Source organism: Scylla paramamosain, chromosome 28, assembly GCF_035594125.1.
Source record: "Scylla paramamosain isolate STU-SP2022 chromosome 28, ASM3559412v1, whole genome shotgun sequence".
NCBI lineage: Eukaryota > Metazoa > Arthropoda > Malacostraca > Decapoda > Portunidae > Scylla > Scylla paramamosain.
In genome coordinates, this window is record NC_087178.1 from 12,607,251 (window position 1) to 12,625,845 (window position 18,595).

Genomic DNA, 18,595 nt, shown 5'->3' on the forward strand with positions numbered 1-18,595 from the left:
TGACTTTCTTCAGCCTCTCTCTCATTGCCCCGATGTTGTGTCTTTTGCTATCTTTTACCGTTTTTTTTCACGCTAACTGCTCTTCTAATCTTGTTAACTGCACACTTCCACTCCTTCTGTGGCTGCGCTGCAAAAGACTTTCTACATTCTCTCACCTTTATTCTGTGCATCTCTCTAATGCAAGAGTTAACCAATATTCTCAATCATTCATCCCTTTCTCTGGTAAACTATGAAACTCCCTGCGTACTTCTGTATTTCCTCCTTCTTGAACTCTTTCAAGAGGGAGGTTTCAAGACGCTTATCCTCCGTTATTTGATTTTTCTTTTTGATTTTTTTTTTGTGAAATGGCACTTACCCTTGGCCAGTGGCGCTCCCAGATAAAGAAAAAAAAATACCACCGAATTGGAGATTGACTGAAGGAAGACAAGATAAGGAGCCTGAAACACGACTTACTTACCCATGAACCGAGAAAAAGCGGACTGACCGGCTGCGTACGTGGGTATTGAGAACGCAGCATGTGTTCGCCAGGGACAGGATGCTTGAGATGGGTCGAGAATGGCTGAGCGTGCAAAAGGATGTACTACTTACAGAGCCTACTCTACCTGCAGTAAATAGGTGAAACAAAGTACACATACACACACACACACACACACTGACAAGAATAATTCACTGATCATCTCGGGCCTAGTCTACTGTTTAGGTTGGTCGGCGCCATCTGGCAGTCACCATATCAAATTGCAAGATATTTCCTTAGAGTTGATGTACACTGAAGATGTAGTATGTAAGTTAATATATAATATGCGGACTTTCAACTGTAAGGCTGCAAGAATTGAAAAACCGAACACTATTATTTTTTTTGTTTTTTTCACATACATCTATCTATCCGTCTATGTACATACACAGACACAGCGAGCAGCTACAGAAGGTAATGAGGTCAGCGCCGTTTAATTCCATAGTTCCGGCTTCTTTATGTTGTTTAAACCTTCACTCGTTAACCTGCTTCACTGTTGTCACGTATTCTGTATTCCTGCCATACTGGGTGTTCTAATTTTCTGGAATGTCCACTTCTTGACTCAGGAACTAGGCGAAGTCAACAACTAGCCGTAACTGTGTGTGTGTTTGTGTTAGTGTGTGTGTGTGTGTGTGTGTGTGTGCACTACTTTCCGGGTTTATATTTTTCCCTATTGAAATATCAGCAAATATGTAAATAGCATTCGAATAACTCGTGCACTGTAACAAGGAATCTGAAATAAAAAGTCACTCGTTACCCTCAAATGCGATAAGAAACAATCATCAGCGGCCTTCCCCAAAGCCCTAACTTAATTAAGCCGGGCTGAGAGAGAGAGAGAGAGAGAGAGAGAGAGAGAGAGAGAGAGAGAGAGAGAGAGAGAGAGAGAGAGAGAGAGAGAGAGAGAGAGAGAGAGAGAGAGAGAGAGAGAGAGAGCACAAGGAACACTATGTACATACATTTCGACAACTTCCTGTGCACCATCGTTATACACTTACTTTTCTCTCAATTATACATATGTTCATCATATCACGAAACAATAATGTCCTTTTTTATGAGGACAGTTCCAGAACAGAATAATATTGCTCCTTGCTCTCTTGAAGAGTTCCAGAAGCCCACAACTGCTGCTGTTGGTGACGATGAGCCTGTGTACGGCTGTGGTCGCCGTGCACTTTCCCATAGGTTATCCCGAGCCGTCCCCACCAGCCAAGCCACAACCCCTGCAAGTGCAGATCTCAAGTGAAAGTGGTAGTGATGAGGATGACTCAGATGAGGTGATCCTAACGCTCGGCCCAGGTGAAGACGTCAATCATGATCAGTAAACCTTCCTATTATAAGGAAATCCAGTTTATTGCTCCTTACAATTTCATTTTGAAGTGTCTGCCACTAATCAATCCCAGTTTTGTACTTGTCGTCATGAAGACAAGTTCAAATGCGCAATCAGCAAATTAAGCATGTGTTCCTTCTCTAAAAGACACTATATAGACGAGTCACGAAAACTGTTCGTGTAGTTTTCTCTTCATAGCAACTGTTCTATGTTCCTCAAAGTCGAGTTTTATAATTATTTGGGCAAAAGGTGGAGATATTTAAATCAAATAATGTACATTTTTTTTTCTATTACTTCATCTACTGGTACACAAATAAAATATGATGCTTGGTATTAACCACTTGATTTTGACAGCCATTACACTCCCAGTCCTTAGTTGCCGAGTCATTACTGTCATACTTAAGGTGACATTTCATATTACATTATATGACATTTCTGCGTGGCTTGATTTTTTTTTTTTTTTTTTTCATTTCCAGACGCACAAGAAAGCTCTCCTCGATTCCCTGCAGGCATGTTCTCTGAACTCTTTGAAGAAAGACAAGACCTTGCATCCGAGAAAATGAGGATAGAGCCTTTGTTCTGGTACAGATTCTTCTGGTAATGCAGTGTTAGCGCGGGTTGTGACAAGCAAGGTGGAACAGTGTATCGGCAACAAACTTAGCTTTTGCTACCCTATTTTGATTATATATATATATATATATATATATATATATATATATATATATATATATATATATATATATATATATATATATATATATATATATATATACATATATATATGTGTGTGTGTGTGTGTGTGTGAACCATACAAACTCATAAGATTACCTGTGTTGTTTACGAAATTACATCCATGGCACCAAATAAACATATAACAGCAGTTTGGCAGGATCTTTTCATTGTTTCTGGGAAGGTGTGCAGATTGGGAAAGCTGTACACTCAGCCATGTGTACACAAGTTATGAAAAGCTTATTGGTTTCATTACCTGATCACCATTTTAGATGTCTTGGCGGGGAAATTTACACCTGGTCTTGACTCGAGTCCAGCCTTCCACTCAGGTGTTCCTCCTCATTTACGAGATGGTGTATGTACACAAGTGTTCCAGCCCAACGGCCCAGCGGGATACAGCTGTGAGTGCTTCCCGTGTTAGTGATAAAACGCACCTTCAACTTGCCTTTTTTTTTTTTTTTTTTTTTTTTTTACAGCATGCAACAAGTTGTACGTTACTTTTCTTTTTCATATCAAGCACCTTTGTTAGATACATATTAGTTTTCGCTCAAAAAATAAATAAATATGTAAATGAATAAATGAAAAAAAAAAAAACAATACCACGTTATTTTGGAAGGAGTTATTGTTTCCTCCCTTTATTATGGAGTGCAGAGAACTGCTTACGTATATACTTGCTGCCTGAAAATCTGCTCTTTTTAATTAACGCAGCAGCAAAGCAGAAGGGAAACAGTGGAACAGGAAGATTCAACAAAGCTCACACCGTTACTAAGTCTTTAAAATATAATCATTCTCACTTACGAGGAAATAATTTTGTTAAACTTTTTTTTATGTACAGTGTTATGATGAGTACGTGTTGCTATTGTGTTTTTATACATATAGAATCCTCCATTACTTTAATTTGATTTTCTTGCATGTGGATCTCCCAGATGATTAACTGCAAGTGAATTCTTCAAATAACTGGTCATATTATGACCTGCGTCTTTTGGCGCTCATGATTTAACCCAGTTTAATTTCTAGCATTTCATGTGATGATTGGCCATGAAAACCTCTAAGCTTTACCGGTAAAATGATATCTTTCCATCGTAAGTCCACCTGATGCAGCCATAGGCCGAACAAGCAGGCATAATGGCAAAATGTTTGTTGGTGGATGGATGTCGGGCTTATCAGTAGCTGAACAATGTTTTGGGTCGACTTCCGAGAAGGTAGCGGAGCTTAGCAGCTTCACTTGTGACGTCATGGTCTCTCCTCTTATTCTTCCTCCAAGAGGAAGATGGTCTTGATTTTACTTGCCATCCTGAATCCTGACTTTTCCCATTGGAACATAAAACACGACTTTTTAATGCCCCGAGGGATATCCAAGAAGTTAAATCCCGCATGAATGTGTACAAGATAAAAATCAGAATTCCTGGATTAAGCTTAAGGAAATTAAAGCGTAATGATAGCAAGCTTGCTGTCAACAGGATACTGTTAAGGAACATGGCCATTATGTACATGTGTGCGACCATTGATATTGTATGGGTGTGAGTAGTAGGAAGACAGGATGTGGTGATGAGGTGTGGAGTAGTGATGAATGTTAGGAAAATATATATTGCGATGGTATGGACACGTCAGGAGAGATGATAGTTATATAAGTACTCAGCAATGTTAAACAGCGGTCAATGGGAAGACATCAACGCAATACGGTCTAAAAAAAAAAAAAAAAAAAAAAAAAAAAAAAAAAAAAAAAAAAAAAAAAAAAAAATCAAGATGTACAACTTAGTAAGCTGAATTATAGTACTGATGTAGATAACCAGGTAACCTGAAGATGATAACCAAGGTATTGAGGATAAAAACTGACATCTTTCTAAAATCCTGCATCTCCCTCACTGCTCCAAGTTACTTCATGGGGCTCAAACGTACAAATATATACTTCACAAACTTTAATACTGGAATCAAGAACAATTGGAGTTCATAGTATTTTAAGACAGAAAAGATAGCTTGCTGGAGGAAAAGCTCCCTTCACCATGACTGCCACCCTCAATCCTCACTCACTCTACATTTTTCAAAATAACAATAAATATAGATGCCTTTCACAAGCTTATCTCATGCAAAGTGTGGGTTGGTGAAATGACATTATTAATGTCAAGTTGTATTCCAGTCATTCCCTTCCATTCTCAATGACAGATGCTGCCTCAGTGCTTGCATAGCTTGGTAAAGGAGTGAGGAGAGGGCCTGATGCTTAGCCGTCAGATTTCTTTCAGTCCCTGATGGAAGAACCCCTTACTCCTTGAACCTTGCTACATGCCCTCCCTATAACCCTTACCTGCACCCAGAAACCTGTATGGAAAGGGAACTGTGTCTGTGCATGTGAGTGTTAATTTCTTATTGCAATGAAACATGACTGAGGAGCGAGAAGAGGGTCCAAGTTTTAGTAGCCGTCATATTCTTCAGTACCAGCGGGTACAACCTCCTCACTCCTTCAGTCCTGCTACATAGCATTCCTAGAACTATGATCTGCACTGGTGATTGTGTGTGCATGTGTGTGTATGTTTATGTGAGCAGGACCAGAGTGGCAGTCTTCAAGCACAATGACTTAACACAGCTGTTATGCAACTTTCATCATAACTACCGTAAGCCTCCCTCAAAGTACTTTGTCCATAGTTGTCTTCCATACAATTTTTAGAGGTCATTTATTAAATTTCTGAGTTTTACAAAATCGGAATCAAAAATGGTAGAGCTAAACAAAGCCAAGCTAAGATTGAAACATCCAGTAGCAGTCCCATTACTAGACCAACAATCTAAGTGGAGAGCTGCCCAAGACTAAATGTTATACATTTTCTCGGATTTCTCTGTGCACAACAGGATACGTGACTAATATAATTTATTTAACATCTATTCTATAAGAGTAGCACTTCATGGATATAGTAAAAGCTATGTTAAAGCAAGTGTGAACAAGGAGTAAACTGCATGCTACTGGGAGAAGAGAGTACGTGTGAACTCCATGTAGTCTAATGCTCCAGGAACTGTGTTGCCCGTCTTGGGGTCTTCGTATGGTTTCATCCGCCCCACACAGTAGTCTGCCATCTCTTTGGTGAGGTTCTGTTAAAATGTTCAGGTGATGCAATTAAAAGTGTAACTTGGAATTAAATTAGAGAATATGACAAAGTTTTTGTTGGTTAAAAGAATTGAGGGATTATATCCAAGCATAGTTACAAGTACTCATAACTTAACTTATAAATTAATTAAATATCTCCATTCAGATATCTAACAATGACCATTTATTCTATTACATGTGAATGACACTGTTCCCCATTCTCTCTGTTTCATAAAAGTATCACAAACCTATTGCTTTCACTTTTCAATCTAGTTTAGTTTGTCACCTTTTCATAGCACTGCCTTATGTGGCTACCCACTCCGTAAGTGTCTCCACTTACACATGCGCCTCACTCACTGCACCTCACTCCTGGACGCATCAGTCCTCTCATTCTTCCTCAAACATATTTGAACTATTTTTCAATCTCAAGATGCTGTAATTCATTAACTAACACGTTATCAATCACTCAATCCATAAATTTCATTTCCTCTCAACAATTGTTGACTTGGAGGGGAGAGAGAGAGAGAGAGAGAGAGAGAGAGAGAGAGAGAGAGAGAGAGAGAGAGAGAGAGAGAGAGAGAGAGAGAGAGAGAGAGAGAGAGAGAGAGAGAGAGAGAGAGAGAGAGAGAGAGAGAGAGACACAGGATTTTAATTTTAACAAAGTTGCCTAACGACTAAGAGGAATTTCTGCTTGCTACTTCAACATAGTGCCCCCAGAAAGATATATATATATATATATATATATATATATATATATATATATATATATATATATATATATATATATATATATATATAAGAATAGACTACAACACATCTGAAAAAATTAACATACCTGATAAAGTTCTTCTCGCAACACATATGGACGGTCTCCTGCAGCAATTGCCCGGAAGGCATTTTGGATCTCCTCTGAGCTGTGGACATTCTCGGTCTCCTTGGAAATCATGAAGGCCATGTATTCCTGGAGTGAGACTGCACCATCACGGTTTGGATCAACAACATCTAAGATGGCCTCAAACTCTGGGTCACTCTGTCCCTCTTCTATCATGGGCAGGTCATACCCCAGTGCTCGCAGGCAGGACTTGAATTCAGCATGGTTCAGACGACCACACTTCTCTTTGTCGAAGTGCTGCAACAAGGTCATTTGAAGTTTAGCAAAGAATATCATGGCACATTTCAGTGAAACAAGATATATCCCCTATGACTACCCCCCAAAAAAATAGTGCCTTCCTTTCTTTTTAATCAATCAAAACCTACCCAAAATATCAATAAATCACTTTATTCCTCATCCACTCACCTTGAACATCATGCTGAACTCCTTGAGGGCATCTTCTGACACTCCAGACTGGTTGCGGGCCTGTATCTGCTGCTCTAAGTTGTGCTGCATGCGCATTCCTAGCTGGTCTAATTGATCCCATTGCTGTGCCAACCCCACCGTGCTGCAGAATGAAATTACAATCAGCATATTTTTTTTCCTGAACCAAGAAAGATCCAGCATAATAACTTTTCATTGTAATGATAGTTAGGACACTGCTTAAAAGAACCATATGAAAAACAAAACAATAATCAGATATAAATAAATAATTAAATGGCTAGACAGCAGTTGGATGTTTCTGAACTCTGAACCACAACAGATGAGGCTATTTGCATTATGTTCACCTGTGCTCAGTGTATCGATTATCAAGGATGAGATGTTCCTCCAGGATCTGTCCCAAGTCTTCAATCTTCTTTAAGTCTGACCGGCGTGCCCTCACTTCAGCAGCCTTCTGCCGTGTAGCCTCTAGCTGCTGTTCCAGAGTACCTGATCCCTCCATCATGGAGGATCTGCCAGCAGAGGTTTGAGGATATTAGAACAAAATTTCATCTTTAAAACTCATTGCAAGTGTTGCTAATAAGTAACATCCACATATCTTACTTTTCAAAATTTAAATTAATATTTATACAAACTTGCAGCTTGTACAGTCTAGTACTAAAACAAATGTAACTACCACATAAAACCAAATTAAAAATCAGAAATGTGTAACAGGAAGACCAAGGAAAAACACACTATGTTCAAAATACAAATTTTCCAAGAGATTATAAACTCATTACTCACTAAATTTTTAATTATTCCATACTGATGAGAGTTCCTATACATATATTTAGCCTAGAAGGTTGTGAATTAATGTATTATCTGCAGTTTGTGTGTGTTAAATTAATGTAGTATCTGCCATTTATGTGTGTGTTTGTGTTATACGTAATTTGGAAAGAGCAAAGCACTAGAAGCTGTAATAAGTCATATCACAACAGCAGTTAAGAACCCAATATCCACCTGAGAGAAACAAATATCAAAATGTAAGAATAATTCTTTTCAAGCCACAATGTACTAAGAATCCACTTATACTAATCCTTGTAAAATGTTGAAATAAACAATAATAAATTTCTTGTTATGTATCTAATGACAGGAAGATAATGTAAGTCAAAATTAAAACAGTGCATTAATACAGCCATGATTATGATAAGGCAACAAATTATTTTTTTCATGCTCTAAGAAACATTTGTGAAGTAAGCAGTTACTTTTATAAACATATGTCAATGCAATGTGTGAATCTATATCCTTCACAGATTTACCATGTACTTCAAGTTATAAGATGACTGTTCAACTTCATAATAATCTCTCTACAAGGTGCAGTCTATGTGCCCTGAGTAAAAAATGTAAATCTATAACTCAATCCACTGCCTGCTACTTGATAACCATCTTTCATATTTCAGGCAGTACAATATATCCTTGATAAAGCCCCATGGTATATCAAAGTATTTTCTTATTGTTGCACATTTGTTGGATATATACCCTAATATTTTGGATGTAAGCATTAAAAAATGTTTCATAGACACACAACTGCAACATGGTATTCATCAGGGTGCAAAACAACTACAGAAACCATCCTCCGGCTATCCACCATCTTACAAGTTTCAGCTTGATACTAATTCCTTTTTAATAAGACTATACCATGAAAATATACTATCTAACATGTACAACAAAGATGACTCAAAACTTTTAAGCTTTTAAACCTTTAAACTTGAAAACCTGTAGCTATCTTATGTAGTCAGCCATCTTATAACCTAAAATATAGGGGAACTTAAAATCCTTACCACCAACACTTCAAAATATAGAACATACAATAAAAATGATAAATATAAGAAAATAAATAAAACCAGAAGATATATAACTTTGACAATTTTCATTTGTTATATTCAACTCCCAGTATGGAAATTCAGCTCATCATGTGTTCAAAATATCATAACACCCAAAACGTTTCTATTATTGGAGCTACACTGCTTTATCATTTTAGCTGCTTGTGTCAAAAAATACTTGTGAACGGATTTACTGTTGTTAATCAGTGAGATGATCTCATTCTTAACCTATGTAGCAGCACGTATCTTTGTTTCAAGCTCTTCACATTCAGGCTAAGATAGAGATGGATGAAGATGGTGTTCCCACCATCAATATTCACTTCTTCACTTAAAGAAATGGATATCAATTTGTATTTTCTTTAATACCAGCATATGATGAAGTCACTGTTAGAAACGCATCCTCACAAATTTCAGTCATATTGTTGAATTTAGTTCTGAAGTCAAAATGACAATCATTCAACTATGCATGTCAAGTAGATTGTTACACATATCATTCATGGCCTCATATTCCTAAACATTTTAATGCTATGATCTTGAATACTTTTAGCAGGGCTTATTGTATATTACTGGGATTTCCAGTAAGGTTTTCAAAACTGTTTATGAAGTATTCTGCATCAGTAATAAAAGAAGTAACCATAAGAAGCTAACTAATCATCTCTACAGCTTTTTAAAACTGTTCTTAAAAAAATAAAACAAATAAAATAAATTACAATGGAAAAAACCTACTTCTTGAGAGAATAAGTTAATACAAACTGCCAGAGCCCATGTGAGAAAAATTCAAAACTTGTGGTGTGAAAAACCATGCCTTGATAGATCATCAACCTGAGCAAGGTGCTGGACCTGAACCTAAAGAGATGATCATAGCTGTTTAAGGGCTAAGATGACTTACCCTGTGCTATATTCAACTTAAAATATTGAATTAATGGTGTTAATCTCATAACAAATTAGTATTTCAGTTTCTTTTTTTTTTTACATCAAAACTAATTTTCATTTCAATACCAGTATTAGTATTTCTGCTAATTCTTTGACAAAAATGTTAACTTTCAAATGCAAGTACTTGCAACCTTTCAAGTTTTTTGAAAAATTCCAGAAAAATGAAAATAAATACTATAAATCTGGGTAAAGAACACCATTAACTACTAACAGTCAGTACAAGCCAAAACCAAGCCCATGCAGTAGAGAGTAATATTGACCTCTCATCATAGCCGATAAGGGAGAAACCCAGGAGATGGAACCTGTACAGAGAGGAGAAACATGAACAACACAATTCACCTTCACCGGCAGCCTCACACTCCCAAGACAGCTAACCAAAATGAGCCACTCTGTAGCTGCACATCGACACCAGGAAATGTTTAATACGAAAAAGCCCTTCACCTTCACACTCCACAGATTTATGAGCTGAAACCACCAGTGGACAACACAAACTTTAGTTGAATATGATGATAAATTTTTACATATATAAAAAGCAATTAAATCCTGAAAGAATTAGAAGCCATTATTTTCTTAGGGAAACATAACCAAAGAATACAAATCAATTAAGCATTTAGCTATCACGGTGGTTTCAGCAGTTATGTTCCCTACACCTGTTTCATTGTCTTTTATATATAGTGTAAATCTTGTACCTGTACTTCTGAGCCCACATGTACAGCCCTTTGCTGAGAATACTTGCATAGAGATATCTAGTTAAGGGAAAGATCAATAATTTTTCACATTTGATTCTAGCAATGTACTGTAAAGTTGTATTTAGCATGGTTCTTAATGTTAATCTGTATGGAAGCTAACACACTGACATTGTGACTTTCTTTAAGTTAATGGAATTTGCTGAGTTCTTAACATGAGACTCCAGAGAAATTGCAGTACAACTTAGTATAACATTCTACAATAAAACAATCAGAATTAATTTTCTTTATAGTCACCAAACATCCCATCCTATGATGATCTGCAAGTTACTGAAAGGCACATGTACTGGTTAAGGATGACTCACCTAGTGTCTGTCAGCAATTGGTGGAAGGCATTGGCATGCTTGGCAAATTCTTTCCTCAGTTTGTCATTCTCCTCTTGTCGTTGTGCCTCCTTAGATAACTCTGTATCTCGTTCCTGAAGAGAGAGAGAGATGAACTGTCAGTGAAATAATTTGATAGCACTACTATTACACTTCACAGGCTTGAAGGAATGTCCAATGATCAGCATTACTTAAATGCAGCTAAGCATTACAGGGCAAATGTGTAAGTGTGCATAACAAATGAGCAGGGCAAATATGTGTAAATGTACATAAAAAGTATGTCACAATAAACAGCCAAATATGTTGCAGGGGATCCTTCTGCTATTCCTATTCCAAAAATCAAACAAAAATGTTTCACCTTGATGATTTTCTGCAGGTTTTGCCAAGTATCTTCAAGAGCCTCCATAGTAAACCATGTGTAGGGATTGGGACCAACATTGTAGCTCTTAATCTGTTGGTCTAGAGCAGCCAGAGCTTCAAAGTCTGCCTGGGCTGAGGAAAGAGATGCCTGGAACTGAGCATGAGCCTCACGCAAAGCCTTGATTTCTTCAATGCTGCAACAAGAATAAAAATACATAAATTGATGAATCATTTCTAGAGTTGACTTTCAATTTTTCTTCATGTCAACAAATTATATTCATGACTGAGATAATGCTACTTGGCAATGGCATGACTGAAAAGTGAAAATCTTAATGAAAAGTGGTTCACTGCTGTTGTTTTTTGCCATGATGTCAAGCACTCTCTGATCCTATTTTTCACAAAAACTTTTCTTTATTTCAGTTCTCCATTTTGATCATATTTAACCATTTCACTCCAGTTGCTTAAAAAACAAACATTACTCATATATGGCGTAGGTGAGCAGTAGCTTGTCTAATTTCTAATACTATAATATCTCTTTCTTTCTCTTTCTCTCTCTCTCTCTCTCTCTCTCTCTCTCTCTCTCTCACTGAGTCAACCCTTCAGTTATCATAGAAATCTGAGGCAGTTGTTGTTTTTCTGGGTGCAAGTACAAAACACACACACACACACACACACACACACACACACACACACACACACACATGATATACATATATATATATATATATATATATATATATATATATATATATATATATATATATATATATATATATATATATATATATATATATATATATGTAAAACAAAGTAGTAATAGACATGAGTCCACTACCTTCATTCATCAGTAATTGTCATAAGATGACCTTTCCAGTTGCATCAGCACACATGCAAGCATGCACACGCACGCACGCGTACACACACACACACACAGAGAGAGAGAGAGAGAGAGAGAGAGAGAGAGAGAGAGAGAGAGAGAGAGAGAGAGAGAGAGAGAGAGAGAGAGAGAGAGAGAGAGAGAGAGAGAGAGAGAGAGAGAGAGAGAGAGAGAGAGAGAGAGAGAGAGTGTGTAGGGAAGAGGGAAGGGGAAGGTAAAAGGGCAAGGAATGAGCAAGGGAACAGGGGAACTGTACCCCCAAACAGTCTCTCCTCTCTGGTAGAAAGGGGTATAGGATGAAGAGAAGGATAGGGGGATATGGAAGATAAGGGAAGGAGCATAAGTTGGGGGGGTGTCACTATTATGTACGCCTCTGCCAATGTGACTTCCTCATTTTGGATAGAGAGTGGGGCTTGGGATAGCTCATTTACTGACTGGTGGAAACAGAGGGTGGGGAGGAGCAATAGAACCTCAAGGACATGATACAGAGACTGTCAAGGCAAGTCAAGATAGGATACAGGATAGTTCAACAACTAAAATAGAATCCAACCACAACACCTGCATAGGCATCATCGTATATTCCACTGGCACTTCATGACACCTATGTAGGCGTCATCATATTGAAGGTGTTAATACATCTTTCAGGTGCTTAGGTCCAAGATCTTTGATATAGGATTAATTTCCTTAGTGTCTATCACATATCTTTAAAAACAGCAAAATATTGCATCCAAAGTTCATTACCTGTTACAACGCACTGGATCTGTAAGATCCTCCTCAGCATTTTCAAACCAAGAGTTGAAAGCAGAGGCCTTCTTGGCAAATGTAAGGTAGAGCTCTTCAATTTCACGGAACTGTTCCTGTTAGCAGAAAATATATTTTATTCTCTAATTATAAGTTGTAAGTCATGAAATTATGTAGTATTTCTTTTATGAAGGAAACTTTCAAAATATCACTACTAACAAATTTTTTTACAAACCTGCATCACTAACAGCTTGTTCTTGCGCTCAAGGGAATCACTGAGAAGTTTGTTCCAACGGGCCACAACATCTGCATGGCGCTTGATGATGGACTCAGACTGTTCATGGTTACCAGACACCAACTGGTCCTTCAGGGTGGTGATGTTCTGGATTCCCTCATGTTCAAATGCAGCAAGACCTAAAAAAATATTTTGCTTTTTTTCTCTTCAGACATTGGAACTTTTAAAAGAAACAAATATCAAACTATTCATGCATCAAGAGGGAATGCCTTCACAAGCAACAATTCTATCACCTCAGATTTCCCATTGCTAGTGAGATAAAGCTGTAGTAAAACACCACTCAAGGAATTTTGGCAAGCCTGTTAAAATTACTGACATTCCACATGGAATAGATTGAAAATACAAGATTCCCTTGAACTTTCCTATTTGATTTTTGAAATTAGAAACCTTATCTTAATTAATATAGATTGGAAACTTAACTATAGAATATAAAACTGTTGTTATTTATCATTGTCGTGTCTTACCGGCATCAAAGGTCTCCTGCTTAGTAAGGAGTGTCTGGACAGAACTCAAGTCACGTCCAAATTCCTCAGACTTGACATGCGACTCCTTGTCAGCAATCCAAGACTCCACCACATCAGCCTTCCAGATGAACTGGAGATATGCCAAATTGTCTGCCAACTTCCTCTTCCTGCGAGTAGCAATGCCATTCAGAGCTTCCAACTTGTCCTTCAGCTGTTGGCATCGCTGCTTGATGGAGTCTCCATGGTGATTGCCATCTGCAACCAGCTTGGCTCCAGCTTCACACACATCATTGCAACGGTCACGATGCACAGCAAAGTCAGTCTCAAAGGCATCATGCTTCTTCAAAAGGCCTTGAGCAGCAGCCATATTGTCACCATAATCTGGGACAGAGAGCAGCTGAGTCTTCTCACTGATCCATGCCTCCTCCTCCTCCACCTTAGCCAGGAACTGCTGGTAAGTGAGAGACTGTTCCAACTTTTGACCACGCTGTTCAGCCATAGTCTTCAGCTGGGACCAGGTCTCAGACAACTGTTGGAGGCGGCTCTCAATTTCAGACACACCAACATTAGAGACACCCATCAGCTTTTCTCCTGCCTCTTGCACAGCTTGGATGGCAGGTTCATGGGAAGCCAACTCTGCTTCCAGACGCTTGTGCTTCTTCCTCAAGTTTTGGACACCAGTCAGATCTCTTCCAAAATCTTCAGAAGCTACCAGAAGTTTCTTCTCCTTGATCCATGACTCTTCATCAGCAATGTCTCTGAAGAACTGATGAAGGGTGAGAGCCTCATTCAGCCTAGACTGGCGGTGGGCAGCCAAGTTCTTGATGCGCTCATATCTCTCATTGATGCTCTGACGCTTCTCCTGAATGTTGGCAGTATCAAACTGGCCACTCTCCACCAGAGAGTCAGCCTGTCCATTCATGTCACTGATGCGGTCATCATGGGCCTGGATGTCAGCTTCAACAAGCTGGTGCTTCTTCATCAAGTTCTGGACACTAGCAAGATCTTTACCCACATCCTCATTGGTGAGAAGAGACTCTACCTCACCAAGCCAAAAGTCCAAGTCCTTTACAGCTGCAATAAATGTTCTTTGCTTATTTGCTTCTTTCAGCTTGAGAGATTTTTCAGCTGATTTCTGGGTCAAGAAGTCCCACTGTTCTGATATGGACTCCAGCCTTTGCTGCACAGCCTCTTCAGAGCCAGCACACTGGTGTTTATCAATCAGGTTCTGTCCCATCGACAGAACACTCTGAATACGGTCAGCATTAGCAGCTAATTCAGCCTCAAAGGCCTGATGCTTCTGGTGTTTTGACTGAATATTTGCTGGGTCCTTGAAACTTTCCTCAGTGGCAACCTGAAGCTTCTCAGCTATCCAGTTCTCAATCTCATCAGCATCGCGCGAGAACTGCTGGAGGGTCTGAGACTCCCCAAGCTTGGAGCGCTTCTCAATGAGAGCTTCCTTCAGATGTTGCCAGCGATCTAATACTTGTCCTCTCTTGTCTCCAATGTCTTTCATGGCATAATGTTCGGCAGCAACAAGCTGATCAGCAAACAGATTCAGAGCAGCTATCTTTTCTTCCTGGGCATTAATGGCTTTGTCAAAGTCTTCATGCTTCTTGATCAATGCCTCAACATTGTCAGCCTTAGCATCAGCTTCATCTGAGGACAGGAAGGCTTCTCGAGATGACATCCAGTTTTCAGCTTGTTCACAGTCCCGGTAGAAAAGCTGGAGCTCCAAACACTGGTCCAATTTCATGCGGCGTGCAATCCATGCCCTGCAGAAGGCACAATTATTATCAACAAAAAGGTACAAATACTGTACCCTAAGAAAGTGCTGAGAAATCTAAAAAATTGAGCTACAAGTTTTAATGTACCATGCTGCTTGGCAAACTGCCAATAGTGAGAAAGATTGGTCTATGGAAATATGAAATTGACCTTTGACAACAATAATAAAAATACAACAACATCAAACTAACAATAAATTTAACACACATAAGTGTAGTTGACAATGTTAATCACCTCTCAAGGTCCTGTCGGGCCTCATTCATGGCATCCAACTTTTCCTGAACTTCAGCAGAGGCAAAGTGACCTGACTGCAGGAGCTGATGTCCGAAGAGCTCAAAGGCTTGGAAGGTGCCAGCACGTGCATCAATTTCAGTGCGGTGTTCCTAAATAAAGAAAACCAGGTTACATCTCAAACCAAATTTCAATATGCAACAAGCTGATAACATGAATAAATATTGGCAAGGTTCCTCTCTACTTTGTATAAGTAAAAATATGTTTATCCTTTCAAGAACTTCCTGATAATACTCATGTTTAGCTTTTAAGATTTTCACACACAAAGAGGACCAGCAAGTATAAAAATTTATCTCCTCTTGTAGTTCTAAGAGGCACTGCTAAAAATGCATTTCTATCTATAAACACAAAATTATACCCATGTGTTAATTAGAGTTACCTGAAGATTCAAACTGCTTTAAATAGGTATATCTAATAAACAAAGATAATTTGGATAAGAAAGAAATATTACAATGAATCAGGAGTTCATGTAGGTCACTCAAATCAATATCCACAGTAAAATAGCATGCTGCAATTCCTGATTAATATGTTACAAGTGTTACACTCATTAATGTCTACACAAAACCTGTTCTCATACACTACTTTTTCAGACATGTTAGTATATTTATAATTACAAGGACAACACTCAAGCACCGTCTACCTTCTTTGGAATGATTGCAACCTGTCAGCCTTGATCGCTGTTTGTTCATCAGCAGCCTAACTAAAGTCACCTTGCACCAAGACATGTGACTGTCCATCAGTGTAAGTGAAGGTGAATGTGAATTACAGGAAAGTGTAGTATATGTATAAATTATTAGTTTGTCATTTAAATATATAAATTTAACTTATTTGCTAAATTTTCATTTTATAGATATATTTTATAAATTTTTCTTATTGAGATTTGTGAATGATTTGATGCTTTCAAGCAATCCACTTATTGCAGTGTACTGAGGGTTGAAAATCATGATCTTATTTTGTGTGTGTGTGTGTGTGTATGTGTGTATATATATATATATATATATATATATATATATATATATATATATATATATATATATATATATATATATATATATATATATATATATTACCTTAATTGGCTTTTTAGAATTTTCATCCACAGCCACTTTTTTTTTATATAAATAGTACTACTACTTAAAAGTGAAAAAAAATAATACATAACTGAATATAACCTGGAGGTTCCCTTGAAAAGTAAACTCAGAACATTTAATAATAATTAAGAGGTAGCAAATTCATTACAAGAGTATACAAGAAGTTTCATATAAAAATGCATGACTTACTATACTCGTATTCATATGAATGAAATTATACAACTTTATACTTAGTTCAATAGAAACTTATGAGCTTATCAGAAAAAATACATCTGATGATAGTATATTACAGTAAGGTAGTATAGAAAAGTCCAGTAAATTAGAATAACTGACAAATCTGTAACAATCCCATATGTGCCATCCCACTTGTCTGCGAAAAAGCCAGTTGTATGGAAAGGAAAAATGTGATTACAGTGAGGAATACTGTGTACATTAACCACTAATAAAGTTCTGTATCATAAACATCCTGAACCAATCTCAGTATTATTGTCTGTTTATCATAAACATGCTTTCATTAAAGGATGGAGCATTTCATGTATTTACATGTAAATGTTTTGTTTCATATCCTACATGCAAAATCAAATGAAAGCTAAGTAAAGGTAAAACATCAATGAAATGTACAATGTTTATGCCTGAACACTATTTTCCTTTCAGCACCAAGGCTCTCAATAATGCTGTCTTTATAATATCAAGACGTTCCCATAAGAAGTATTTGTGTTAAATGGGGTTAAGTGTAATAAAGAAGAAATGCTCTTAAAATTACTACTATAGTGAGGCTTGTGTTGGGTTCATCATTAGTACTGGGAAGCTACACACATATGTACTAGGGCACTAACCAAGGTCAGAAAACACACATAAATAAACACAAGTACAGCATTCAGCTGCACACCACCCAATACCAATCAATACCTGGGGAATACCATAGCGTGAGTCAAACTCGGCCCTGAAGCTCTAGAAAAGGAAGGCTGGTGAGTTATTGTAAACAAGTTCTTCAAGATCTGTTCACCCTTCCCTCCATTCCATTTACAGGAAATTAGATAAGAATTACACTTTAGGGTGAATGAGAAATCCCATTTGTGGTAATTTTTCATAAGCTGTAATATTCAAGATGGAAGCAGAACATAGGAATAAAACATGGACTACAAGCAAAGAAAAGGTGATGATCATATAACGATTGCCTGATAAGACTCGATCATTATGGCACTTTAACATAACTGTCAGATCATAACTGTGATTGCTATCCAAGAGTCTAATCAAAGGATGGTAAGTGTGCTACACCTAACATCATTCACTTTTCACTTCCATCATCATAGCTACCAACCCAAAATCTTCAAAATTTAACCAAGAAATTCTTGGGACTTTCCTTCATGAACTTTCCAAACCAGGCTTACTTTCTCAATGAGACAAAGAGAAGGGTGATCAAAGTCTCTTACCTGGTGTCTTTCCAGCAAAGCCTCAGCCCCTGTGACGTCAGTGGCCAGTTCATCAGAGCTGACAAGTCCCATCATGGATGCAATCCATGAGCTGAGGTCACGATAATCACTCAGGAAGCGCTGGAGATCATAGGAATCCAACAACTTTTCCTTACGTGCATTAGCCTGTGCAACAGAAGAGATGCTGAATTAGAGAATAAATTAACAAATTTTCAAAATTTCCTAAAATATCTTATATTAATTACTATTCTTTTTCTACCTTATAATAAAATTTAAACTTTCAAACATATATTCATGACTTACTGAGTTTTCTACTTTTATCTATTAGTGACACGAACAATAATAATCACAGTAGAAATCTGAGTACTGTGCATTTCTTTTAAATGACTTTCAACTACTGAGACAGCAAAAACTATCAATACCACCTTAGTCTACATTCCATAAC

General features: G+C 37.6%; 2 protein-coding genes across 6 annotated transcripts in view; one reads left to right on the forward strand and one right to left on the reverse strand.

The window, feature by feature from the left end:
* LOC135114929 (uncharacterized) overlaps positions 1 to 4,977 on the forward strand; it is a 15,797-nt gene extending 10,820 nt beyond the window's left edge. The window contains exons 2-3 of the mRNA XM_064031207.1: positions 1,612 to 1,804; positions 2,312 to 4,977. Coding sequence (XP_063887277.1) covers positions 1,612 to 1,804; positions 2,312 to 2,436 — 318 coding nt within the window. The 3' untranslated portion in view covers positions 2,437 to 4,977. The remainder of the gene's footprint in view (positions 1 to 1,611; positions 1,805 to 2,311) is intronic.
* Positions 4,469 to 18,595, reverse strand: part of LOC135114922 (spectrin alpha chain-like) — a 26,836-nt gene continuing 12,709 nt past the window's right edge. For 2 of the 5 annotated variants that reach the window (XM_064031190.1, XM_064031191.1), the window contains exons 9-21: positions 18,151 to 18,315; positions 17,627 to 17,668; positions 15,570 to 15,718; positions 13,551 to 15,325; positions 13,027 to 13,205; positions 12,792 to 12,907; positions 11,172 to 11,367; positions 10,796 to 10,908; positions 10,005 to 10,046; positions 7,297 to 7,461; positions 6,935 to 7,076; positions 6,473 to 6,766; positions 4,469 to 5,642 (exon numbers count right to left, since the gene is read on the reverse strand). In XM_064031190.1, the coding sequence (XP_063887260.1) occupies positions 5,514 to 5,642; positions 6,473 to 6,766; positions 6,935 to 7,076; positions 7,297 to 7,461; positions 10,005 to 10,046; positions 10,796 to 10,908; positions 11,172 to 11,367; positions 12,792 to 12,907; positions 13,027 to 13,205; positions 13,551 to 15,325; positions 15,570 to 15,718; positions 17,627 to 17,668; positions 18,151 to 18,315 (3,507 nt within the window). In that variant the 3' untranslated portion in view covers positions 4,469 to 5,513. The remainder of the gene's footprint in view (positions 5,643 to 6,472; positions 6,767 to 6,934; positions 7,077 to 7,296; positions 7,462 to 10,004; positions 10,047 to 10,795; positions 10,909 to 11,171; positions 11,368 to 12,791; positions 12,908 to 13,026; positions 13,206 to 13,550; positions 15,326 to 15,569; positions 15,719 to 17,626; positions 17,669 to 18,150; positions 18,316 to 18,595) is intronic. The other 3 variants (XM_064031193.1, XM_064031192.1, XM_064031194.1) reach the window with 3 other exon arrangements.